We start from the raw sequence: 27,365 nt of genomic DNA, 5'->3' as shown, positions 1-27,365 counted from the left end.
ATCTGTAACTAAAGCAAGTTATAAGTTTATGGACTCACTATGAACAATTTGGCTACATCTGGTAGAATTAGAGAAAGTGTGGAGGGAGTTCACATGTGTTAGAAATCCTAGCAGATCAAAGGCTCTTAGCTTGAACTCTCCAAGTAGAGCTAGGAAACATCTGCCACTCCCCTCCAAAATTCAGAAGAAGCTCTTAGTCTCCCTCAATGTGCATGTTACTTTGAAGGTAGAAATTCCAAAGGCAGAATCCCTTTTTTTTGTGGGTTTTTAAAATTTTTTAATTGTCAAAAATCGTATATATCTCTTGTGCTTACAGTCTTTGGTAGCAAAAAAAAAAATTGTGTATAGCACATGCAACATGATGTTTTGAAATACGTACATGTACACAGGCTGAGCGCTGTGGCTCATGCCTGTAATCCCAGCACTTTGGGAGTCCTAGGTGGGAGGATCACTTGAGGCCAGGAGTTCAAGGCCAGCCTGGGCAACACAGCAAGACCCCATCTCTACAAAAAATACAAAAATTATCCTGGCATGGCGGTGTACACCTGTAGTCCCAGCTACTCAGTAGGTTGAGGCAGGAGGATTGCTTGAGCCCAGGAGTTGTAGGTTGCAGTGATCTGTGCACCACTGCACTCTAGCCTAGGTGACAGAGTGAAACATTGCCTCAAAAAATAAAAATAAATAAATAGAAATGAAAGATATTCTGACCTGTGGCCAAAAAAAGGATAGTTAAAATGAGACCGAGGGTTTAAGAATCTTTTAGTAAGTGTCAAATACTTCATTTATTCCTATTTCATAGAAAATAATGGGCTTCATTCTTCAAATTTGGGTCAGAAAGTGTGGTTCCACACAGCCAAGGCAAACTGTCCTGGCTTTGGAATGAGCTTTCCTAGGACAAAGATTGTCATAGGACCCAGCCAACTACACAAGCATTCATTTTTCAACAACCTTTGTATAATCCAATTAAAGCTTGTTCTCTGGTCCTCTTCTACGATGTTCCTTCAGGGTCACCAGGGGCTTAGAAACCTAATTGCAAAAAATAAAACTTTAAAATTATTTGAAGGAAATATAGGAAAATATTTTAAAATCAGGATAGGAAAGGATGTCTCCTCTCTTTTCATTATGAAAACATTTTTTAACATATACAAAATTAGATAGAATACCATAATGACCCCCCCACCCCCGTACAAATCACCCAGCTTTGACAATGATCAGCTAATGGCCAGTCTTACTTTTGCCCGTACCCACTCTTTCCCCATGTTATTTTGAAGAAAATTACACTCATCACACTATTTCATCTGTAAACACTTCGATATGTATCTCTACAAGAAAAGGGACCACAATACCATTATTACACCTAAAATACTTAAATACTAATGCTTTGATCTTGTCAAATATTTAGTCACTATTCAAATAGGAAAGATTTCTTCAAAGAGAAAGAGGAAGGGAAGAAAGGGAGGTAGGGAAAGGAAAAAAGAAGTAGAAACCATAAAGGAATAACTTGATAAATTCTACAACATAATTTTTGTTTAGCTTCTTTGCTTAGGAGACACCATAAACAAAATGAAAAGACAGTCCAGAGAAAAGGAGAAGATATTTGCAACACATGTAACAGACAAAGGGTTGGTATACCGAACGTATAAAAGAACTGCTACAGGCCGGACGTGGTGGCTCACGCCTGTAATCCTAGCACTCTGGGAGGCCGAGGCGGGCGGATTGTTTGAGCTCAGGAGTTCGAAACCAGCCTGAGCAAGAGCGAGACCCCGTCTCTACTAGAATTAGAAAGAAATTAATCAGACAACTAAAAATATATAGAAAAAATTAGCCGGGCATGGTGGCGCATGCCTGTAGTCCCAGCTACTCGGGAGGCTGAGGCAGGAGGCTCGCTTGAGCCCAGGAGTTTGAGGTTGCTGTGAGCTAGGATGACGCCACGGCACTCTAGCCCGGGCAACACAGTGAGACTCTGTCTCAAAAAAAAAAAGAACTGCTACAAATAAGGAAAAGAAAAATGATCCTACAGAAAATGTCCATAATGTATATGAACTGGCATAATTAAGAATGTTCAATCTCACTAGTAAAGTGAAGTGACAATTAAAATCATGGCAAAATACAGGTTCACACAGTCAAACCAGCAAAAATTACAGTCATATGTTAGTGTTGGCAACAATGTGATCAGTGGGGGACTCATACACCACTGGTGGGAGTATAAACTGGTACAAACACTCTGGAGAGTAATTTGGTATTTCTAGTGAAGTTGACCCAGTAATTCTGTTTCTAGAGAAACCTCAGGATCTATATAGATGGAGATATGTTCACTGCAGCATTGCTTACAGTAATGAGAAACTGAAATATCCCAAATGTCCATAAGCAGGAAATGGATAATTATGGTAAGTTTGCACAGTGAAAATACGACATGGCAATTATGAATTAACTAAATTTAAAAAGTAAATGTGGACGAATCTTATTTATTTCATGAAACAGGATCTCACTATGTTGCCCAGGCTGGTCTTGAATGCCATGGCCTCAAGCAATCCATTCCAACCACCTCAGCCTCCCAAGTAACTGGGATTAGAGGCATGTGCCAGTGTGCCCGGCTTGGATGAATTTTAAGGAGTTAAGCACACACCTGTAGAGAAATGAACAACTTAACATTACACCTGAAGGAACTAGAAAAAGAAGAGCAAAGTAAGCCCAAACTTAGAAGATGGAAGGAAATAACAAAGATCAAAACAGAAATAATTAAAAGAGACCAGAAAGCCTGGTGCTGTGGCCCACACCTGTAATCCTAGCACTTTGGGAAAGCCAAGGTAAGAGGATTGCTTGATCCCAGGAGTTGAAGTCCAGGCTGACCAACATAGCAAGACCCAGTCTCTACAAAATAGAAAATATTAGCCGGGTATGGTGGTGCACACCTGTATAGTCCCAGCTACTCAGGAGGCTGAGGCAGAAGGATCCCTTGAACCCAGGAGTTTGAGGTTGCAGTGAGCTATGATGAGCAACAGAGCAAGACCCTGTCTCAAAAAATAAATAGACTCAAAAAACAATAGAAAAGATAAACAAAATTTAAAAAACCTTTAGCTAGACTAACAGAAGACTCAAATAAACAAAATTAGAAATGATAGAGGAGACATTACAACTGACACCACAGAAACAGAAAGGATCGTAAGAGACTACTATGAACAATTGTATACCAACAAATTAGGTAACCTAAAAGAAATAAATGAATTTCTAGAAACATACAACCTACTAAGACTGCATCAGGAAGAAACAGGAAATCTGAACAGTTGAAAAACAAAAAAAGAGTAAGGAGATTAAATCAGTAATAAGATGTCTCCCATCAAAGAAAAGTCTAGGACCTATGGCTTCGTTGCTGAATTCTACCACGTTTAAAGAACTAATATCAATTCTTCTCAAACTCTTCCCAAAAACCGAAGAAGAGGTCCAAGACGGCTGGTGGCCCTCTAACCATCAAGTCTGTAACACAAACCAAAAGAAGAAAGGGCAGGCAGAACACACCAGCTGAGTCAGCTCCTTTTCAGCAGCCTTCTGGGAAGTTCACTTCTTGGTAGAATCGGTCACAAGGCCACATCTCTAGTCAGAGAAGCTGGAAGCTGGGGGCATAACCTCCAAATAAAATGGAGACTGATGTTTTTTCACTAAAGGAGAAGGGGAGAATGCACACTGGTGGCTCTGGCAATCTCTGCTATTGTGGTCATGCCCATTTGAGAGGATAAAAATGTCAAGCAACTTGAAAAGGAGGCATTATGGGAATACTGACCTATCCTTTCCAACTTGAAGTGAGCCCAGTCACCAGAGAAGTAGTGGGTCCTTCCCCTCCCCACTCTTTAGACAGAGTGTGTGCAATGAGAAACAATTTAAAAACCACTTAAGCCACCTCTGCTTTGGTTCTTGATTGGTCTCTAACTGGCCTTGGGGCAAAATTATCTATAAGGGAGGAAAACATTACAGCTCTTAATTAGAGTTTTGAAATTCAAACCTAAGATAATTGTGATAATTGAACAAGTAAGTTAAAATCGCTTTAGGTAAAATGTCTACATTTTTAAAATATCATTTTACTAGAAAAGATTAAGGCCTCCACGACATTCTCCTTATTTCAAACTTTTTCATAGGGTTTAAACCTGTAACAGTTGGAACAAAACCCTAAATCCTTAACAGTAAAGGCTCCCCAATCTTCTCAGCTCAAGTTGCCCTTACTGTCTCAGTAATTTTCTCACGGCGCTCTAGGCCAAAAGAAATATTCATGACCTAACAACTCAGCACCTATTCGGCACTACATAACTTCTTAAACCTTGGAATCGTATTAGACACAGCCATATTCATTTCCTACTCCACGATGATTTTCCCGTGGGATTTGCTTTTTAACACAGCAAGGGCGAAAAAATACATGAAAAGAAACAGCAGGATTTGGAAGTGTAAACCACCTCGAGATTGCAGTTCCCGTGGTGTCCGACAGATAGCGCTGTGGTTCCCTTAAAATTTAAAAATAAAGGCGCCCGATGAGTTTGCTGGGGCACCCCGGGGAGCCTCAAAACAGAGTTTGGGTCATGGTTTATAAAGCCTTGCATTAACTTGCTCCTGAATATTTCTTCAGCATCATCTGGAAGCTTTCGTTCTTGTCCACTACACGCTATTTCTACTGGCCTTTTATTTTCCCAAAAGAGCCAACCTCCTTAGCTCAGAATATTTTCTTGTCATGCTTTGCCTTTACTGCGAGGACCCTTCAACTGGAGAAACCTTTACTTCCCCTAGTCTATACCAGGGACCCCAGTTACTCTCTCATTAGGCTATGTCTGTTTCATTCACCATCAACTCCCAGTGTCTAGCACAGTTTATGGCACTGTATAGTAAGAACTCAATACCTTTTTTAAAAAAATGTTTCTATTGACATTTATTAAGAAACTAGTCTTAAGACACACAAGTAATTCAGTTGTGAAATAGAAGAGAAATTCCTTGTTTGCAGCTCACTTCATCAGTAAGCAATTATAAATCTAAAAGTTGATAGCATTTTAGAATGTGATTGCTAACAAACCTATACTGGCATTTTTAAAAACAAATTTGAGAGATAAAATAGTCTTTTCAATAAATGGTGCTGTTACAACTGGATATCAATATGCAAAAGAATAAAGTTGGCCCCCTACCTTGCCTTATTAAAAAATTAACTAAAATAGATCATAGACCTAAATGTAAGAGCTGCAACTATAAAATTCTTAGAAAGAAACATAGGAGTAAATCTTTACAACCATTAGGCAATGGTTTCTTAGATATAACATTAAAAACACAAGCAACAGAAGAAAAACTAGATAAACCAAACCTCATCAAAATTTAAAACTTTTTTGCTTCAAAGGACACCATTAAGAAAGTGAAAGGATTTTAGAACATGTGGAGAAAATAAAAAAGAAATCAAAAAGATAGCTGAAAAAAGGAGAGGGTTCTTTTTTTTTTTTTGCAAATCATGTATCTATGAAGAGATTTGTATCTAGAATGTATAAAGAACTCTTACAACTCAACAACAAGAACAAAATAATCAAATTTTAAAATGGACTAATGGTAGGAATAGACATTTCTCCAAAGAAGATACTAGGCACACATGAAAAGATGCTTAACATCATTAGCCATTAGGGAAATGCAAATCAAAACCACAATGAGATACCACTTCACAGCCACTAGGATGGCTAAAATAGACAGACAATAACAAGTGTTGATAAGGATGTGAAGAAATCAAAATCCTTATACATTGAGATTATAAAATGTGTGGGTGGGATTATGAAATGGGCCAGCCGCTTTGGAAAACAGTTTGACAGCTCTCCAAAATGTTAAACATAAAGTTACCCTATGACCCAGCAATTCCACTCATAGGTATATACTTAAAAGAAATGAAAAGATACATTCACACAAAAATCTGTACATGAATGCTCATGGCAGCATTATTCACAATAGCCAAAAATGCAAACAACTGAAATGTCCATCAACTGATGAATGGAAAAGGAAATGTGGTATTTCCAGCCAACATAATATGATTTGGCCATAAAAAGGAATGAAGTACTGATACATGCTACAGCCTGGATGAATCTTGAAAACGTTAAACTAAGTGAAAGAAGCCGGTCACAAAGACCGCATATTATACAATTCCATTCCTATGAAATGTCCAGAACAGGGAAATATACTAGACATAGTAGATTAATGGTTGCCAAGGGCCGAAGGGAAGAGAAAATGTGGAGTGGCTGGTCTTTTGGGGGTGATAAAAATGTCCTAAAATTAGATGGTCATGATGGTTGCACGACTGTGAATATACCAAAAAAGATTGAATGGTACACTTAAAAGGATACATGTCTTGGTCTGTGAGTATCCCAATATAGCTATTATTTTAAAAACACATTCAAAAATCTTGTCTCCGTCATCACATTCAGAATAAAGTTCTGACTGTAGGATTGCCTACAAGGCTCATAAGACCTACTACTTCCTACCACTCCTTCTTCCCTACCAAGACCCGAGGCCCTGGAAAACTACTTGGAATTTCTTATGTTTTGCTGATGAGCTGTATCTTTGTACATTTGGTTCCCTTGCTTTGAATGCCCTTCTTCTAACTGCCTAGTTAACTTCCACTTGTCCCTTAAGACCCAACTCACTCCAGACTGAGCTGGTGGCCCTCCTTTGTGCTCACAAGATATCCTGTGTGTGTGCCATTGTGCCATGCTGGGATTGTTTCATAAATGTTGGCTTCCTTGCTGTATATTCCCACGGGACTTTCCTCAAGACAAGGACTGTGTTGTATTTATCTTTCCATGACCAACTCCCAGTGGAGGTACTCAATAAATGAAATGAATGAATGAATGAAATGAATACACTCTTCATTCTTGAATTTGTTTTTTGATCACTCTCCTACTCAATTCTGTTACCATTTAATTTTCATATGTTACATTTTTTATGTATGATTTTCCATCTATGGTTTTAAGATCTTCAGCTTTTGTAGTAAAGCAAGCTAAACAAAGATTGTCATCATAGATAAATTACTAGCAAGTTTCTTTTCTCAGATGCTATTTACACACAGGTTGTATAAGTTAGGTAACTAGTTGCTACTTACTATCACAATTCAGTTACTATCAAGGCACTATTAATTAATGTTGCATTTGAAGTGTTACAAATAAGCAGTGAGTGCATCTGATAAATTGTGCCTGTGTGTTAATAAATTGAAGTTTGTATGTATGTATGCCATTGAAGCTGGTATTTGCAGAGTTCAAGACCATTTTGAACCACATTTTACTACTTGTTGCATTTCACTACTTCTACCTCTTCATGACCTCTTCATGTGACACAAACTGCTAAGTTCCTTTATTGTGAGGTCACACTCCTAAATTAGCAAAGAACTAGAAATGAGACATATAAGACCCAAATCGAGTTTTATGGATCAGAGAGTGAGTCACAGAGATCAGACTCCAACACATACCTCCCACTGTGTTTATTTTCTAGTTCTAAGTTCAAACTTGGATTTAGAAAAATACATGACTTGCCTCCTCATCAGTCTTTTAGCTCAGGCGTGGGTTAGGAAGGATATGTCAGAGTTAAGAAGGTATGTGGGTAGAAAGGTACGTTTTGAAGTGGTGAGTGTCTTTATGCTTACACTTGTCTTTGTCAGGAAGTGGCCGTGGGAGCTGAGAGTGTGATGTCTCTTGACAGGGAGTGGGGCTTGAACAGAATTCTTCTGCATAATCTTCCAAATTCATTGTTTTAGATAGGTCTTGAAAAATGATTTTCAAACTTTTACATGCCACAGAACCTCCATCTAGATCATTTCTTGGGGGAATATATATATTAAGGGGTATTCACTTCTCCAATTTTCTAAGGACTCTTGTGTAAACAAACTCTAGCTGAGCCTTCAGAATCAGTGAGCACTGCAACTGCTCCATGACTATTGCCAGTGAGTTGGTAAAATCAGAGCATTTATCTTCGCTCTGCACTCGTGGTAACAATAGCCCCAGGGTTCCCATTTCTGTGCTGGACAGGAGCATTACGTACATTATCTCACTTGATCCTCTCCATAATCCCAAGAGGGAGGGGTAATGTAATCCCTATTTTACACATGAGGAAGCTGAGCCTTAGAGTTAAATCAATGGCGTGAGATTGTACCACTACTAGTGTCAGAGCTGAGACTCCATTCAGAGGTTACTCTCACTTAGTCCCTAATGGTTGTTCATTGCTGCCATCCATGGGTGGTCCAGTCATTGGATAATAGTTTAGATGTGTGTTCTAGTACAAGATTGTTCAGGACCCTTTTGTCCTACCTGTGAATTGTTTGCTTGGGCTTAAAATGGCTCAAGGAACAGACAAGGTGTGGTAGTCAGATATGGGCCCCCCAAAGATGTTCCTGTCCTAAGCCCCAGAACCTGGGAATGTTACCTTACATGCCAAAAGATGGAATTGAGGATTTTGAGAGAGGGGAAATTATTCTAAACTACCAAGTGGAGTTCAAAATAATCGTAATGGTCCTTATAAGTGAAAGACGGAGGCAGGGTCAGAGGAGATGCGGCGACTGAAGCAGAGGTCGTGATGCGATTTCGGGTGGGGGCAGCCTCTAGAAGCTGGAAAAGGCAAAGAAACAGATTCTCCCCCTGCAGCCTCCCAAAACAATGAAGCCTTGCTGGCATTCCTTGATTTTAACCCCATAAGACTTATTTCCGACTTCTGACTCCAGAACTGTAAGAGAATAAATTTGTATTGTTCTAAGCCACTAAGTTTGTGGTAAATTGTTACAGCAGCAATAGGATACTAACACATGGTGTCTGACATTCGGATCCCTCCACTACACAGGGGCCAAAATTCACGCAGCAACAACTGGTAATGCTGCCCCTTTACCAAGTGGTGATAAGTTCTGGTTATAAGAAGAGGGAGGGAGCTGCTACCAGTCCTGAGGTTCTCAGAGTCATCCTCACAAGGACATGTAGAAAGGCCTCGCAATCTTCAGGAGCTTCCTTTTTTTCTCTTCATAACATTAAAGCATCTTAAATGTATTATTTCAGCATCTATTGAGTACCTACTATGTGCCAGGTTCCAGAAACTCAGAGATGAGTAGGACTTAGATCCTTAAGGAGCTTACAGTGCAGTAGAGTGGCAGAACAGGTAAACAAGTTAATATAATGCAACAAAATATATGCAAGGACAAAAATATCTTCAGGAAAAGAATCCTAGAGCATGGGAGGTGTGAATTCTGTCTGGGAAGAAGAAGAGGGACCAGGAGGCTTGGAAAGTGGTTGATGTTAGAGCTGGAAGGTGTCTTAACACTTTTGGAATCCCCAGCTTTGGTGGAAGAGGCTCTGACACCTAATCTAGGTCCCAGTGTCACCAGACCTGGTCTCTATCTATGCTACTACAAATCTTCAATGTTGGGAAGAAGAAGAATCCAGGAAGGAAAAGAGTTGCTGAAACCCACACATAGCAGATCATCAGAGCTCTGGAGATCCATTCTCTATGACTTTCTTGGAAGTTCAAGAGAGATAAAGTGAGAAATTTCATAAGCTATAGTGTATTAGCTAAAGAGAAAGTATTATCTACTTGCTTGGGATTCATGCTTACACACTGGGAAATTTCTTCTCAATTTTTGTCATTAAGTCAATCTTCCGATTAAGAAAACAAACCCAAGATGTGGACATAAAAGTAGGTCTATGTTTCATGGGCAATACCTAACATGCTCCATTTAAAATATACTAAATTTTGCCTGGATGTGGTGGCTCATTCCTGTGATCCCAGCTGCTTGGGAGGCTGAAGCAGGAGGATCTCTTGAAACTCAGGAGTTCGAGACTGTAGTGAACTATGATTGTGCCATTGCACTCCACCCTGGTCAACAGAGCAAGACTCTGTCTCTAAAAAACTTTTTTTTAATTTTGGATATAAGAAGTTATCACTCAATCTAGGGCAAACTCCCTTTTATGATATTCCATCCCTAAACCTAATCCTGAGAGCACCACGTATACACCATTTCTTACTGTATATGAGCATTGATATACTCAGAAACTGAAATCTAACGCTGGAAAAGACCTTAAAGATAATTTAATGACAACTTGTTTTACAGTTGAACAAACTGAGGTCTGGAGAGGTTAAGAGAGACTTTCAAGGTTACAGAGATGGGGCAGTGCCAGGAATAATACTCAACCCAAAGTTCTTGCTGCACATCACATTTCTGGGTTAGTTTGTTTCAAGGTTTTACCTGGACTTACTTGTTTTGTTCCAACAGTTTCAGGCAATAACAATTTTTTAGTGCAAATCATTTTCGCAAAATAAGTGTATTGATCAGAGTTTAAATTCATTCTACTAATCTTACAAATGAAGAAAGTGAGGCTAAAATGGTAAACATTTAGGAGAAAAGGTAGCATCTTTCATTATAAGCAAATAGGCACATAAAGGGTTTCATTTGTAACACTTTCATTATCAACTCAGTGTTGGACTGCGGGGGGCGGGGGGGGACGGAAAAAAAAGAGTGTTGAGTCTTCATGAAAATTTTCCTCAATGTATAAAGTGACAATCTTTTCTATGATAAATGGGATGCCTATTTATCAAAAAAGTTAGAGAAGCCCTCTTGGCTCAGTGTATGGGCTTTGCTAGAAGCGGTTGGGTGGGCTTATTTGATGTCAGCTGCTATAGCTGGGGCTTCATGAAGAGACTAACAGAGAGTACAGTCCATTTCCATTACCAAGGAACGTTACTACCTAATTTTTCTCTATCATTATAATTTCAGCTACACACTTTTGAAAAGTGATTTTTCCAACTGTGCTTATCATTGGCGGGGCGTTGCGGGGGGGAGGGGGGTCCCTTATAGTATTCTCATTTAATTGAAGGAAAGAAATCTAAACAATTCATGCAAACTTGCGGCTTTCCCAAAAAAAAAAACAAAAACTCAAAACGTCGAAATTCAGACCCCATCAGTGGAAACCATGAGTAAATTCCCCTCACACGCACCCAACCCCGGGAGCAGGGCAGCGTGGAAACGCCCCTCCGGGAGCCCAGCGCTTTCCCCGGCCGGCTGATGGGTGATGCCCAAGGGCTAGAAGCGGCCCGGCCGGGCCCCCGAGCTGTGCGACCTCCGCGCCACCGCCCGGCCCGCAGGGCTCGAGCTCCGGGGTCAGGCCGAGGACGCGAGCGGGCGGGGGGCTGGGGCCGGGAGCGGGGCGGCGCCGGCGGGGGACCGGGCGTGCCCACGTGACCGCCCCGCCCGCCGCCTGCGGCCCGCCGCGCCTCGCCGCCTCCCTCGGGCTGCAGCTGCCGGCGTGCCCCGCACTCGCCTGCCCGCCCCTCCCTCTCCTCCTCCCAGTGCCACAGAGCCGGAGCTCGAGCCGCCGCCGCAGTCACAGCCGCGGACACTATGGTAAGGCGGGCGCGCCGGCCGGGAGGCCGGGAGGCCGAGGCGCGACGAGAAAAGCCCCCTACGCGGCCCCCACGGCCCTGGGAGTGAGGCCGCCATTTTAACCTGATTTTGGCCTCCGAGGTGGGCGCTTCTACGCTGTGGCCCCGCTGCTCTGTCCGGCCGACCGGCCTGTCCTCCCGCCGTCAGGCCTGGCCCTGCCGCTCTTAGGGACTCCTGGGGGCCGGGAGGGCCCAGGTGCCGGGGCGGGTTTGGGGTTGGAGCCGGGCGGCCGGGGGCGCGGGAGGGTCCGCAAGGTGCAGCCCTGAGCGCGACGCATTCGCCCTTCGCTTCCTAATTTTACTTAACACACGCGCTCTAAAATTGGTACGTGCTCTGAAGGCTTTGGGTCAGAGTCTGGATGGCCCATAATAAAACCCTTACGGGGAGATTCAGAAGGTGGGAAAACTCTTTTTAAAATGCTTCCTCGGGGTAAAAAGCTTTTACATGCGCCCCTTTAGTTTTGAGGCGTCTGCATTTGAGCTGTCGGGCGATTGTGTTGTAGCCGTGGGCGGTTTGGAGTTTACACTTGATTCTCTTTCCTTATGAGGAAACGTCAGTGGCTAGGATGACTTTAAAGAAAAAAATAGTAGAAGCATTAACTGAAATCCAAAAGTGTTTTTTTAAGGCCCGCAGAGTTGACACAATACAGAAGGTATTTTTGCTGCTGCTCCTGAAGCTCTGACATCACCCAGTGAAATAGGAAACATTTCAGGGATGGGACAGCTTGTATTTGTCCCTTTCACTCTACCTTTCCATTCCCTTCTGCGTCCAAACCTCTTTAAGCAGGATGAGTTAGAATCCTTCGGTGTATCACACACTGATTTTTAAAATGTGACAAATCTGATTGTACTCCTTGCATGGTACGGTGCAATTTTTGATGTCCAGTGAATCCTCTATAAGCAAACAGTAATTTTGATTAAAACCAAAATACGTGTTCTGAATTACTGTTCTTTGTTTATTTTCAGGCTTCTGGAGTTACAGTGAATGATGAAGTCATCAAAGTTTTTAATGATATGAAAGTAAGGAAATCTTCTACACAAGAGGAGATCAAAAAAAGAAAGAAGGCAGTTCTCTTCTGTTTAAGCGATGACAAAAGACAAATAATTGTAGAGGAAGCAAAGCAGATCTTGGTGGGTGACATTGGTGATACTGTAGAGGACCCCTACACATCTTTTGTGAAGTTGCTACCTCTGAATGATTGCCGATATGCTTTGTACGATGCCACATACGAAACAAAAGAGTCTAAGAAAGAAGACCTAGTATTTATATTCTGGTGTGTAAAAACAAAAGAAAAAAGTACTTTTGAAATGCAAGGATTGTTATTATCACAGTCAGTCTTACCTTTCTTTTTCTTATAAATGGGATTCAACAATTGTTTTTTTTTCTGTAGGGCTCCTGAAAGTGCACCTTTAAAAAGCAAGATGATTTATGCTAGCTCTAAAGATGCCATTAAAAAGAAATTTACAGGTACAAACTTTGAATATTTTGTGCAGAGAAATTACTCTTTCTTGATAATAGTGTAATGGGTTAATGTTTTTACTTTTCTTTTAGGTATTAAACATGAGTGGCAAGTAAATGGCTTGGATGATATTAAAGACCGTTCGACACTTGGAGAGAAATTGGGAGGCAATGTAGTAGTTTCACTTGAAGGAAAGCCATTATAAAATGACAGTCAAGTGCCATCTGGATCTTAAGGAGCTTCCATTTCTCCAGCTCAGTCCTCGGAATAGTATTAGGTTTTGTTTTTTTTTTGTTTGTTTTATTCCCCTTTCCACTGGGCCCTTCCAAAACAATGAATGAAGGAGATATCATTCATTTAAGCAGCCTATCAGTGATTGCCATTAGACTGTTTAATACTGTTACTTTTAAGTAGAGCCTAAGGAATGCCTTCTTACTATGTTTTAGCCAAAACAACTGGTTATATGCCTCCCCTACAGCAAACACTACAACGAATGTGTTTGTCAATTCAAATAGCTTAGAATACTGCAAAGGGTAAGCTAATTGAATGCCTTGAAAGTATTATCCACTGGTCAGATGGTAAACTTTTTTCAGTATTATTTGAAGTTACACTTGATTGCAGTCTGTGAGGCTCAAGCATTGATACACCTCACCTGCCTTGGCAAGCCTATTTTTATGACATGGCAGCACGGATATAACACTATGCATTAAAAGCACTTTTTTGTAACAAGTTTAATCTTCCAAAAGGAATGCCAATTAAGTTTCATTAACTGTGTCATCAGTTTATCCTAGTACCTCAGTGTTCATTCCTGTTACCTGCATATCTTAAAAGAAATAGCTGTTATTAATGCCTTTTTTCTGTTGAGTGTACACTACTGAGTAAGTATAGGAGTTTTATGTTTACCATGCGAATCCTGCAACACTAAAGATATTTTGCGTATCAGTCATGATGGCAATTTCTGTATAAAAGAGCCTTAAATGGAACATTGTTTTGAGATCAGATTCCCCACCCTCACATAAATGGCCACGTTGCAATAAAAATTGTGGCATATTACAGAATGTTGCCTTGTTTTCCTTGGAAATTTTGCAAATGTTATGTGAAACAACTTCTAGGGTAAACAGCGATTATTAATCTCTGCACTGGTCATTTTTGAATTTTTTTGTACAATATTCATGCACGATATTTTCCAGATTTGTTGGATTTGTTTGCTTTTAAAAACTATTCTAAAGCCAACTAACATAAAATACCATTGTTAAAGAGTGGTACTTTTATAAACATTAGTTTATTTATTTCCTTATGTGTTAATACAGAAATCAGAAATTATTTTTTGCACTTTGACATAAATACTCTTTAGTATCTGATTTGTTCTCTGCATAAATTAGCATAGTTATTTTTTTATTCACATTTACATTTCTAAGTAGTTGTGTAGTAGAAGCAGGAAGCTCTTACTGCTTATTTGGTCATAAGGAAAATAATTTATAAAATGTCCTTCAAAAGTTTAATGATACTTCTGATGTTTAAGAATGTTCATTTCAGCTACTATTTCTTAATATGTTTTGCAAATTGAATTGGAATAAGGAATTGATATAGCAGTCTTAAACATTACTAGTAGGATTTGGCTGTGGTCCAGACTGCTCTCCTTATAGAGAATTTGATCTGCTCAGTGTGAGGAGTTTGCTGTTAGCCAGAGCTATTTATGGCAAACACATGCTTTTGTATCTTGTCATAGTTATCCACAAATGGCAAAACTGGACTTGATTCTACTGGTATGCAAAACAGGCATGCTAGTAAGCAGTCAGTCGTGGCTCAGAACTTAACCCCATAGCTCTGAAGAATGCTTTTATCAGAAAATAGGAAATGAAAATATCCCTTTAAAACAATTTTTTTTAAATATATGGAAGTAATTTGAGTTTGATTAGATTTTTTTCCATATTTTTCAAAGATTTTTCAGATGAGAACATTAAAAATAGGACTTAAATGTCTAGGTTTCCATTTAAAATTATATGAATGGTTTGGGATCCTTTTGTACTGAGAAATTTTATTTCAGGCTTACAGCTGTCCCTGTGAGTTATTCTGGACATTTCGATGACTTTTTGGTAAGGCCAAACTCTAATAAGCAAAGTGGAGAATACTGATGTATACTAAACCATATGTGCAAATGATATTTGCATCATGAAATTTTTTGTTATTTTCTAATTCTTTTAAAAAAATACGGGACTATAAATCAGTTATGTAGTAGCTTTTGTTTTTGTAGCTGATTCCTCAGCTTCCTCATATGCCTCTTTATATAATAATATCAGAGATTAAATACTGCATTAAACTATGATACTTTGATTTGTTAGATTGACAAAACTGACATTAATATAGTTAAGTTCATCTTTGAAGTACATCTTTGTGCATAGAGCCAAAAAAAATGATAATAATGGTTCATGTGTTGTTTGAGACTAATTTGGCATTTGAAATTATCATTTTATTTTACAATAATTTATAATGAAACAATGTTCCAGTTAGCTTTAAAAGGTGTACGGTGCTAATTAATAAAATATTGAGGGCAATATTTTACTGCTAGCTTGCAAAATTATAAGTTTAAAAAATAAAATATGTGAAAATATTTAAAGCTGTTGAGATGTATTTACTTATACTTTGAGACATGAAAAGTTTTAAAATTGACATTGCAGGTCAAAGAGGCACTATTACCTTTAGTCTGTTTTTCAGGATTTTAGTTAATGTACTTTATCATTTAGCAATACCAATTTTCTTTGAAAACATAGTGTTATAGCAATTAATTTTAGTATTTTCAGACAAATGGGAACGGTTGGCATTTGTCCTAAACTGGCTATCAGCTGTTGTTTTCCATCATTATTTAAAATAGTGTGGCCAACAATGTGTATTTAATGTACGTTTTTAGTAGACTGGAAGAAAAGCCTCTTACTAGATTTGAGTTACTCTGATATACAACCTTTGTAGCATCTAATTTATGGAATCTGGCAAATGAGATTTGGGGGAAAATTCTTTTAAAAGTATTTTCTTATTAAGGAATAATCTCAGCAATGGTAAATCATTGAGGGGTGGAGAATACTTTTCATTAGGTTTGCCACACTGAAAAAACAATCTTGTTCTGCTCTTCATGGGTCCTATTTTTGGTTGCAAATTTAATAGTAGCTGGAGATGCAAAACAACATGAATATTCATTTTTCTATGAATAATATTAAAGCTACTAGAGATGTACAGGCAGACTCCAACGAATACTGCTTTTAAGACAGCATGAGTTTATAGATGTTATGTGTCTCTTATCAACCGGTAAAGAAGTCTGAGGTTTTTCCTTTGCTGTGGAGCATCCAAATGCTCCAAATAATTGCTTTCTTATAGAATTGAGAGTCATCCCTCCACTTCAATTTCCTTTTATAACACAGTCAGACAAATCTCTGGAGCCTCAGTTTCTTACCCCAAAATATAGAAATGATAATATCTGTCTACCGTATCTGATTGCTGAGCATCAAGTATGTAAATGCTTTTTTGAAAACAGGAAAATCCTGTGTAAATGTGATAATTTATTTAAACCATTCATTCTTGTTTTTTCTTTTTTTTTAAATTTTATCAACAGACATGCTAGCCAGCATTCATTCTTAATAAATATAGTTAAGTAAATAAAGATTAAATGTTTATGTTAAAAATAAGATTTATTATAAATCATTGAACCTCCATTTTTGTAACAATTCCATTTAATCTCATAGTTTAAGGACTAATTAGCTGATATGTAGCATCTGTTTTTCAGAATTAAGTATATAGTTAATGTAGTTTCTGAGTTGATGTTCATGACTACTTTTATTTTCTTTAGAGACAGCGCCTCACTCTTTCCCAGAGTAGAATACAGTGGTGTGATCATAGTTCACTGCAGCCTTGCTTGAACTCCTGTCTCAAGTGATCCTCGCACCTCGGCCTCCCACCGAGCTAGGACTACAGGCGAGGGCCACCATGCCCAGCTAAGTTTTTTATTTTTGTAGAGATGGGATCTTGCTATGTTGCTCAGGCTGGTCTCAAACTCCTGGCCTCAAGCGATTCTCCCACCTTGGCCTCCCAAAGTGTTAGGATTATAGGCTTCAACCACCATGCCTTGCTTACTTTTCATTTTTTTAATGTAATTTTCTTTTTCATGTGTGACCAGTCAGATACTAGCTTTTTTTTCCCCAAATAATTTTGAGGTAAAAATAAAAAGAAATACCTATTGCTTTGGAATACTTGGCATAAATTTATGATCCATATTGTTAAAATTCTGTGACTGTTTAATACCCTAAATTTATGTAGGCCTTCATAATTATCAAGTCACTTTAAGTCTGTCTGATTTCCTTAGGTCCTCTTACCAGCTAACCATATTTTTTCCACTACACATGAGGAAACTGAAGTTTGGAGCAGTTAAAGGACACTCCAAACTATTGAATAGCAAAGCTAATCTCCACTGGACTGCATTTACATTGTAACATACTATATTTCTTTTTTAAAAGATGGAATAATCTGATATTTTGAGCAGGAGAGGGCTACTAATTATTTAGTATATTTTTAAAATAGCATCTTTCCAAGAATATTTGAAAAACAGTTGTGGAGTTTTTGTTTTCTAAGAAAGCTCATGCTTATAAAAATCTGAAATATTTTTATATTTCAAAGATTTTCTTAAATGTTTCAGTATTATAAATTTATGGAATTGTGGGAAACATAAGGATTGTACAGCCACATTTTACAGAAGGCTGGTATCTCTGAATCCTTTTCCAAAAACTTGGATAGCTCCCTCCCCATGTTACCCTATCCATCTTTCTAAGGAGAAAGTGCTAGGACTTAGACATCAGACCGTCTGGGCTGTTCACATATAGGCCTTTAACACTTACTAATTGAATGATCTTAGGCAAATCACATAATCTCTTGAAGCTTTAGTTGTTCCATTCATAAAATGGGGATAATAATTGTACCCCATCTCAGAATTGTAAGGACAAATGAAAGTACTTGGAATAGTTCCTGGCGTACAGTAAGTGCTCAGCAGACCGATCCTAAGATTTACTGTTTCAAACCAGGACCCTTATTGAGAGTGAAAGGGAGAGCTATTGATAATTACACCAGGACAATAGGCTTAAGATGTGCCAATCCTAAGCAAACTAGAAGGTGTGGTCCAGAAGTATAGGCTGGTATTGAAATGTAACGCTTAAATAGAATGCATTATACTAGACTCAAGATCATCATTTATTAATTTTAAGTATATTATATAATGCATGCTGACTTGAGGGTCTCATGAGATATATGATTGTTCTTAAGTAATCTCAGGAGGATTGAATTTGGCTTTTTATGCTTTTTTTATAGTTTTCCTTTTGACTTTCATATTTACAAACTGTTAGATACTGCATATTGCTATTATTATCAGTATGCTTGTCTGTAGCAGCTTCTACTAATTGTTGCTTTTCATCGCCTGTGGGTGTGGAAAACCAAGTTTGTTACAATTGTGTGTGAGAAAGTGAATGCATCCAGAGCGAGAATTTGAGAGCAAAATGCCTGAGCACATGAACCTTATTCCTTTAGGCTGTTTAAAGAACTTTGTGGTGTATTTTCTGGGTTTTGCTTTTTCTTTTTTAAATAAGTAAGGTTTGTGAAAGAACTGAGCTATAAATAAAGGAGGCATTATTGTATCATAGAGAGGTATCTAAAATATTGATATTTAAGAAAATCATATTTGTCTTTGTACCTGTATCATTAAAGACACACAAAGAAATTTGTTCTCATTATTAACAGAAAGAAGGTTTATTCTTGATCCAATTTTTTTTTTCTTAGAGACAGGGTCTCGCTATGTTGTCCAGGCTGGTCTTGAACTCTTGACCTCAAGTGATGCTCCCGCCTTGATCACCAAAAGTGCTTGATCTCCCAAAGGATTATAGACATGAGCCACCTTGCTCAGCCCAATAGTTTTAGATTATCGAAACAAGTACATAATAAGATATGAGAACAAGTATTTGATAAGCAAAATAATCTTTAAAAATGTAAAATGCCATTTGACTTTCTCTTAGTTTATTTTATTAGATTTTTCTTACATGTACTCTAGGCATACTCACCAGAAGGTAGCTTTGATACTCTTCATCTAGACATTTCATTTACTCTTGACTTCCGATGGTTGATTTGATTAGGCACAGAACAATTTAGTAGTTTATTTGGCATAACAGAGAAAAATTTAGAACAGATTTTTATTCAAATGAATAGTCATTTTCCCACAGAAGTAAAAAAGCTCTTATGTTCATGGTGTTGTAGCACATTTTCTCTCATTTTATGTGTTCTTAATAGTGGAATTTCAAATATTTCCCTTGGGAAGTTGATAGTTACTGAGTAAACTATAAAATTTCCGGGCATAAGGCCCAAAGCCTCTTTAATATGTGTTCCTGTGAGCTGATAGGGGCTTTTTTAATCAACCGAAAACTAAATCACTAAATGAAAAGAAAGGTGGTTCCCAAATTGGCATAATTGAACACAATTTTATAAAAGATAGAAAAGATAGCAGAGTATTTTGTAAAAATCACAAAACTTTGTTATACCACACAAGAAATAAGAAAAGTGAAAAGTATCTTGTGTCTTGTTCCATGAAATAAGTGGAAAAGAATTTTATGTGAGGATTAAATTAATGTTTAGACTTTTTATGTGTAAGACAGTAATAGATCAAAGACTGAGAGAAAAAGAGTGACATTTCCTTTACTTATGACTGCTTTTTTTTATTTTGAGACAGAGTCTTACTCTTTTGCACTGGCTATAGTGAGTGCCATGGCGTCAGCCTTGCTCACAGCAACCTCAAACTCCTGGGCTCAAGCAATCCTACTGCCTCAGCCTCTCGAGTAGCTGGGACTACAGGCATGTGCCACCATGCCCGGCTAATTTTTTCTATATATTTTTAGTTGTCTGATTAATTTCTTTCTATTTTTAGTAGAGATGGGGTCTCGCTCTTGCTCAGGCGGGTTTCGAGCTCCTGAGCTCAAACAATCCGCCCGCCTCAGCCTCCCAGAGTGCTAGGATTATAGGTGTGAGCCACCGCGCCTGGCCTATGACTGCTTTTTGACAATTGTATTATGAAGGAATGTACAGAATTTTAAATTTATGTAGTTTTCATTTTAAAAAGTCTTTTATATGAGGGGAAAGGGGATAAGAAACTAACAAAACGCTGTCAACGATTTTTTTAACTTGAAATACATTTAGATTTTAAAATGTACCTGGGATTTGGGGGGGGGCTGGTTAGGCATAAAAGTAAAGGAAAATAGAGGCCAAAGCGGGAGGATTGCTTGAGCTCAGGAGTTCAAGACCAGCCTGAGCAAGAGTGAGACCCCATCTCTACTAAAAATAGAAAAATTAGCAGGGCGTGGTGGTGGATGACTGTAGTCCCAGCTACTCAGGAGGCTGAAGCAAGAGAATCGCTTGAGCTCAGGAGTTTGAAGTTGCAGTCAGCTACGATGACACCATTGCACTTGCACTATAGCCAGGGCGACAGAGCAAGACTCTGTCTCAAAAGAAAAAAAAGAAAAAGTAAAGGAAAATAAAATGTTGACTTATAATTGTTTTTATGGTTTTTTTGTTTGTTTTGTTACAGGCTTTCCCTCTGTCATCCAGGCTGAAATGCCTGAGCCCATGATAGCTCACCGTAACCTTGAATTCCTTGGCTCAAGCAATCCTCCTACCTCAGCCTCCTAAGTAGCTAGCTGAGACTACAGACGTATGCCACCATGCCCAGCTAATTTTTTTTGTTTGGAGTTGGAGTCTCACCATGTTGTCCAGGCTGGTCTTGAACTCCTAGCCTCAAGCAGTCCTCCTGGCTAGGCCCCCCAAAGTGCTGGGATTACAGGCATGAGCCACCATGCCCACCCCATTTGATTTATAATTTTTAATACTGTTACATATTGAGTATTGTGTATACTTTGAATAATTGCTACAGTAGAATTTACTATTAGAAAATTGACTTAGCAGTACTTACATCCCTATTTTTTGTTTTGTTTTTATTTACCTGCTAGAGAAAAATGTCATATTTATCATAGTATAGCAGTTCTTAAGAAATACCAGGTATGGCCAGGTGCAGTGGCTCATGCCTATAATCCCAGCACTTTGGGAGGCCAAGGCAGGAGGATCAGTTGAGCCCAGGAGTTCAAGACCAGCCTGAGCAACATAGCAAGACACCGTCTCAAAAAATAAAAAATACTAACTGGGTATGGTGGCACATATCTGTTGTCCTAGCTTCTCAGGAGACTGAAGCAGGAGCCCAAGAGTTTGAGGCTACAGTGAGCTATGATCCAGCCACTGTGCTCCAACTTTGGCAATAGAGCAAGAGCCCATCTCAAAAAAATACTAAAAAATTAAAAAATAATAAAATACCAGATGACTGATTTAGATAGGTGTCTTCTGTACTGGCTGTAGAAAAAAGTTTGGGGATTAATCAAAGTGTCATTCAATGTCATTACTACTGTAAACAAAAAAGTTTCCTGCTCTGAGCTGGCTGTTTTATTTCATTCAGATTTCTTCTTTGCAGTATGTGAAATAAATGAATAGAATTCTAGAAAATGAACCTTAAGAAAATATGAGGACATTCTCATAGGAAAATCCTAAAAATGGGCTAAGGTAATATGGTCAATATTCTTCTAGGTAACTCTTAAAAGATGATTGTATGTATTTTTATTTCAAAAATAATGTGTTCAGTGTGGAACCTCTGCAAAATACGGTAAAGAACAAATAAGAAAGCTAACTCATGAACTAGTTTTAAATGCTGCAAATTACTTATGTTAGACTATTATGACTAATAGGGAGATTCCTTTGGTTAAAATTGGTTTTAAGTTACCTGTAAATGCTGGTAAAGAGGGAAGACTTTACCTTAAATATTGTTTGTGCAGATTCCGTAGGATTTTTTATCTCAGAACTCTGTTGTGGCTTTAGTCACAGAGGAGCAGATTTGAATCTTGAAAATTATGCATTGCATCTACCTGAATACTTGCTGCTTGACTTAGTGCCATCTACCATAAATATTTGAAACCACTAAATTTTCCTGTATTTCTTGTGCCACCTACTTTTGTTACATTGAGAATTGATAATAGGCAGCACTTGCATAATTTTTACTGTTCCCCAAAGGAATTGTTTTACAAAACAAGTTGTTTCCAATAGATCAGGACTCTAGTTTTCTCCTGGTATGTGCATGAAAAAGTTTAATGGACACTTGCTCCTGGTACACAGTGTAAATCATCCTCTAATCTACTTTGTCCCTGTTAAAACATTTAAGATAAAACATAATGTATATATTTTGCACTAAGCCAGAAGCACTCAATGTATATTTGATGTAAAAGTGATATTTACTAATTTGGCTCAAATTATGCAGACCAAACATTGACTAATTAACTCATAGATGTTTAGTTTTCATTTAACCTAATTTAAGAGAGAGTTTGCATTTTGTGTGCTATTCCAAGAGGGTCTGGTAATCCCAGTGATTAAAGAAACATAAGATTTATGTTTGCTGTGAAGAAACATGATCGTCCTGGCCACTATGAATCACTCTGGAAACATCCCTTCTCTGTTTCCCAATTACACAGATCAGTAGATCAAATTCAGTTCAGTTCAACAAACATGAAGCACCTTTCTGGGTCTCAAAAAGCTTACTGTGATACAGGGAAGGAAAGCATATAAACAAATAATTATGATACAAGGCAGTAAGTACAATGATATATTACTACAAAATTTAGAAGATAGGGAGTGATTAACTTTGGAGTTGGCATGGGCTTGGAGAAGGCCTTACAGAAGAAGTAGTGTTTGAGCTGGGTTGTGAAGGATGATAGAGTTCACCAGAAATCAGTATGAAAGGATTGTCCTGGAAACAGAAGAGCCATGCAGAGGCCCTGCAAATGGTTTGTTATATCTCCTGAGTTAGAGTCAAGTGTGAAGCACTGTGATGACAGAAATGCGGAGAGGTAGGTATGAGCCAGATCATGGAGGGCCGTGGAAACCATGTTACAGAGTCCAGTGTAAAAGCTGTGCTGAGGAGCTGGTGCAGGGTTTTAAGCAGAGGAGTAGTGGGATCTTTCTGAAACAAATCTGATCATTTATGAACACGATGAGGATGTATGGAAGGAAAAAGAAATTGGAGGCAGTTAGGAGGCCTGACTCAAGGTAGTGGCAAGTGCATTTGGGGTGGGTATGTTTGAGAGGTATGTAGGAGAAGTGACAGGGTTTCATTAATTTCATAATTAAATGAAAGGGTGCAAGACTTTAATAATTTGGAAAATGTTAACTATACTTTTAGTATTGACATTTAAGATCATTTAAGTATCAGATCGGCTCAGAAAAGACAACAGGATATTTGTAAATGTGGAGAGAAAAAACATTAAACACATTTTTAATGAAGGTAACATCTTGATAGCATGAAACAGATCATTGGCTAAAAAGTCACAGGTCTGGTGTTTGAATATAGATTTATAAGCCTGATTTGCCGCAATCTACATATAACAATGGTTTCAATAGATAAGAAATTTTTAAAACTACCATAGTTATAGCATCTTTAAAATGGAATACCCTACAGTTTAAGAAGTCTTGGTTATATTTTTCTATTCTATGCTTGAGCTTTTATTGTAAAACTTGTCTGTCCACACCTAAGCCATGGCAAAACTCCTGTATCAAAGATTTTAGAAAGAGCTTCATTTAGCAATGTTCTTTATTACATAATCTGCTCATTAGAGAAATCCTGGCCCACTCTTTAATGGTGATAGAAAACGGAATTTTCAGTCATCTAAAAGATGACTTTCTATTAAAGAAGATTTTTAATCCTTACTACTATATAGAATCTATTTATAAACATAATATCGTAATTCCTTTCACAAGTACCATCCAGAATCAAAGGTTCCTCTTTTTTTCACCTCCTTCTATTAAAATTACTTAATCGTATTGTTTTTAAATTGCTTTTATGGTAACTAAGTTCACTTTTCTGAAAGGCCTTACACTCATCAGGAAAACATTGAGTGTCTATTTGTAGAACACTATTCTGGCCATCCTGAGAAGTAAACTCAAGGGCACTTTTATAATCCAGCTGGAGAGACAAAATAGACCTGTGAACTAATAAGTATTCAGTGATAAGCATTTGAATAAGCATGGAGGGAATGCAGGAAAAAAGAAGTATCCAAAAGAGAAAAGATTTTCTAGAAGTGAGTTTTAAACAGTACTTAGAGAAAATAGTTTTTTTAAAAAAAGACCATTTCTCTTCAAATATAGAATTATTTGGTATGAGGTTCCAACAGGTTCTTTCTTCACTGAGAATATCTCCTTAATATCAAAGACAAAAAGGGCCTTTTAATCACCACTTCCATTAAATCATTTTGGAAAAAGCCTAGGGCCAAAGTAAAAACCTTGCTTTGGGAGCGTGATGTTCTATGTGGGTAATTGTCGTGGAGCTCTGAGTTTCCACGGATCTTCCTAACCTTTTCTGAAGATCCCTTTGGCAGTTTGGTAAAGCCTACAAACTTCTCAGAGTAATGTTTTTGAATGTATATAAAACTTGTGATACCATAATATGTATGCTTCTTTATTAACACATTACATAATATTTAGCAGTAATCTCATAACTACCACAATATGTAGATGAATATAAATGATACTTTGAGATATCTGCAACAACGTAACATGACATGAATATATCGGGGGGTTTCTGTTGGTGAAAAAGCTATAGGTACTGCTGCTGATTGTGGTTTATTGCCTGTATACATAATTGAAGGAACTGCTACGTTTCCATAATGGTTAGTTAAAATAAAGATGTAATTTTTAATTGGTCCCTTGAATTCTTTCCATGGATCCCTGGTCGGGGGGGGGGGGGTCCAGAGACCCCTGGCTAAAAAACCCTTTGGCTTAGCAATTACCTGAGAAGCCCCAGAAAGTAAAAGACTGAGTGGGTAAAATTCAGGACCTCTCACATCTATTTCAGTCAAAGGAACTGCTTTTATTTTGTTTTATATATTTGAATTCTATATAAGATTTTATTTGGAATAAAAATAGTTTCTGGAGCTAAATAATGTATAATTTTGAAAACAATTGTAAATGAAAAAAATTGATTCTGTTTATCTTTTTTAAACTTTAAACTGCTTTCTTTTGTAAATGTTTTAAGCACATCAAGTTTATAACCCTGGAAATAGATCTGGAAATTGGCAGCATGTAGTTAAAGCCATGGAGCATCAATAAGATGCCCAGCAAAAATCTGTGTGTGTAGCAGGAGAAGAGGAACGGGCCAGAGGAGGAGAAGCCTGCAGAGATGACAAGGAATCATCAAAGAGGTAGGAGGAGAACATACTTTTTCTGATGTTACAAAGCAAAGGGTGCCAAGTGCTGCAGAGATGTCACTTACGATGAGGACAAAAAAGAGTATACTGAATTTGGCCCTAAGGAGGTCAGCGACATTTCCCGTGGCATTTTCAGCAGAGCAGGGAGGACAGATGCCCAAGTTGAACTCGTGGAAGACTGAATAAGAGATGAAGTGGAGACAGTATGGTGTAGACCCGTGCTTTCAAGTGTCTGTGATGCAGCACAGTGTCTTTAATTTCCAGTCTGTCATGGACTGACAACAGGGTCCTACTGTGCATGTCTAGTATACAGCAAGTGCCAGGTACAGCATACGCCTGGAGTTGAACAACAACCAGACTGGTCTATATTTTGTTCAACCAGACAAGTCCACTGGTTCCAGGCTTGGCTGTCATGGCCATGTCAAATGGCTATAAAAGTTTCTAAATGCTTATTGTCAGTTCTGTACAGTAGCAAAGGTATTCTTTTATCTGTTAAAGAGAGAGCAGCCAGTTCTCCAGGGCCTTGGAGAGTTGTGAGATGGTTTGTATTATTTCTTACAACTTTCTCCTCTGAGTATCTCCTAATGCTCATGTTTCACATTCTTTTCAGCCCCTAGTTTGGATCTCCAGCACCTAAAATAGTTCCGGATACACAGAAGACATTCAAATTAAAAGGTTATTGAACAAATGAATGAACTTCCGTGTGAACTGTGGAGGATCTAAGAAGTCCTGTGTTTCTAGAGTTTATAGTAGAATATCCTGCCTCACTTAGTGTCTGGATATTTATAATTCCCTCTGGTCAGGGAATTATCAGAGAGACCCATCATCTATTCACAGTCTTGACATTCTCTTCTGTTTTCAAAGATGACATCATTGACCTTTATTCAGTAGCACCTGTGCTTTGAGGTTTTTTTCTTTTAAAGCTGGTAACAGATTTGTGTCTTGTTTTGCCTCTTCTTCAAGGGCATATATTATACGAAGGACTGGACAGATTTGGGACCATGCCATTGCCACAGAAGAAAGAGAACTGAACCCACGTATACAGAGCTCAAACCTTAAAATAATGCTTTAGCATAAAAAAACTCTGGTTATTCATAAACCTCTTCACTTTCTTATTTCTCTAATTGGACTGATTTTCAAACACCCTCTGCTTTTCTCATCCAAAGCATTGCCCCTAGCCCACACACTGGAACTCAGATGTCCATGGAAAAATGAGAATTGGTAATATAAAATGTGGGCAACAAGATCAGGAGCCAAAGAAAAGTGGACAATTGTAGTCATTTATTCAGCAGACATTTACTGAATGCTTTGTATGTACCAGACACAGCACTGAGTCCCAGACCTGTAGTTTCCCTCCAGGGATGCATAAAACTCAAGTTCAGTGAGGTGTGTCAGGCTAGGTTTCTATGTTTAAGTATTTAGTGGGACTTTTTTCCCTGGGGCAGCTGGAAGATTTTTTGCAGTGCATACCACTTATACAGCTAAAGCACATCCTATACTAAATTGTTAACCTTAATCAGACATTGTTTAACAGGTTTAAAGAAGAATCAGGAAAATCCCAGATGTGTATGTATATATGGTTTTGGGGAAGAGGTAGTGGGGGAGGTGATTAAGTGGAAATGTTTGTACTTTTTGGAAATAATTAGTGGTTAAATTTATTGATTAATAAGGGATTATGACTTTTTTCCCCGATTCTGGGGTAGTGAGGACTTTAATTCTTTACTCGTATATCTTACTTTCCATCTGGTCCTCAGTATAAAGTACATAAGCTATAGAAAAGTCTATTGCCACATTAGAGGTGGTGACTGTTGAAGTGTATGGCTTACATGAATTTGTCCATTCATTTAAAAACAATTTAGTCAGCCTGGACAACACAGCAAGACCCCATCTCTACGAAAAATTTTAAAAATTAGCTTGATGTGGTGATGTGCACCTGTAGTAGCAGCTACATGGGAGTCTGAGGTGGAAAAATCACTTGAGCCCAGGAGTTTGAGGCTGCAGTGAGCTATGACTGTACACTGGACTCCAACCTGGGCGACAGAGTGAGACCACGTCTCTAAAAAAATAAAATCATGGCCGGCCACAGTGACTCGCGCCTGTAATCCTAGCACTCTGGGAGGCCGAGGCGGGCAGATTGTTTGAGCTCAGGAGTTCGAGACCAGCCTGAGCAAGAGTGAGACCCCAT

At 38.4% G+C, this 27,365-nt stretch overlaps 1 protein-coding gene across 1 annotated transcript; it reads left to right on the top strand.

The window, feature by feature from the left end:
* Positions 1–11,228: 11,228 nt before the first annotated feature.
* CFL2 (cofilin 2 (muscle)) lies at positions 11,229–15,484 on the top strand. Its single transcript, XM_012658250.1, has 4 exons — positions 11,229–11,374; positions 12,379–12,686; positions 12,804–12,880; positions 12,965–15,484. Exons 1-4 carry the CDS (start codon positions 11,372–11,374, stop codon positions 13,075–13,077), a joined length of 501 nt encoding a protein of 166 aa, XP_012513704.1. The 5' UTR covers positions 11,229–11,371; the 3' UTR covers positions 13,078–15,484.
* Positions 15,485–27,365: the final 11,881 nt, after the last annotated feature.

Source organism: Propithecus coquereli, unplaced genomic scaffold (genome assembly GCF_000956105.1).
Source record: "Propithecus coquereli isolate 6110/MARCELLA unplaced genomic scaffold, Pcoq_1.0 Scaffold116, whole genome shotgun sequence".
NCBI classification, from domain to species: domain Eukaryota; kingdom Metazoa; phylum Chordata; class Mammalia; order Primates; family Indriidae; genus Propithecus; species Propithecus coquereli.
Note: the sequence above shows the minus strand (reverse complement) of the source record. Positions and strands in the feature narration are given on the sequence as shown.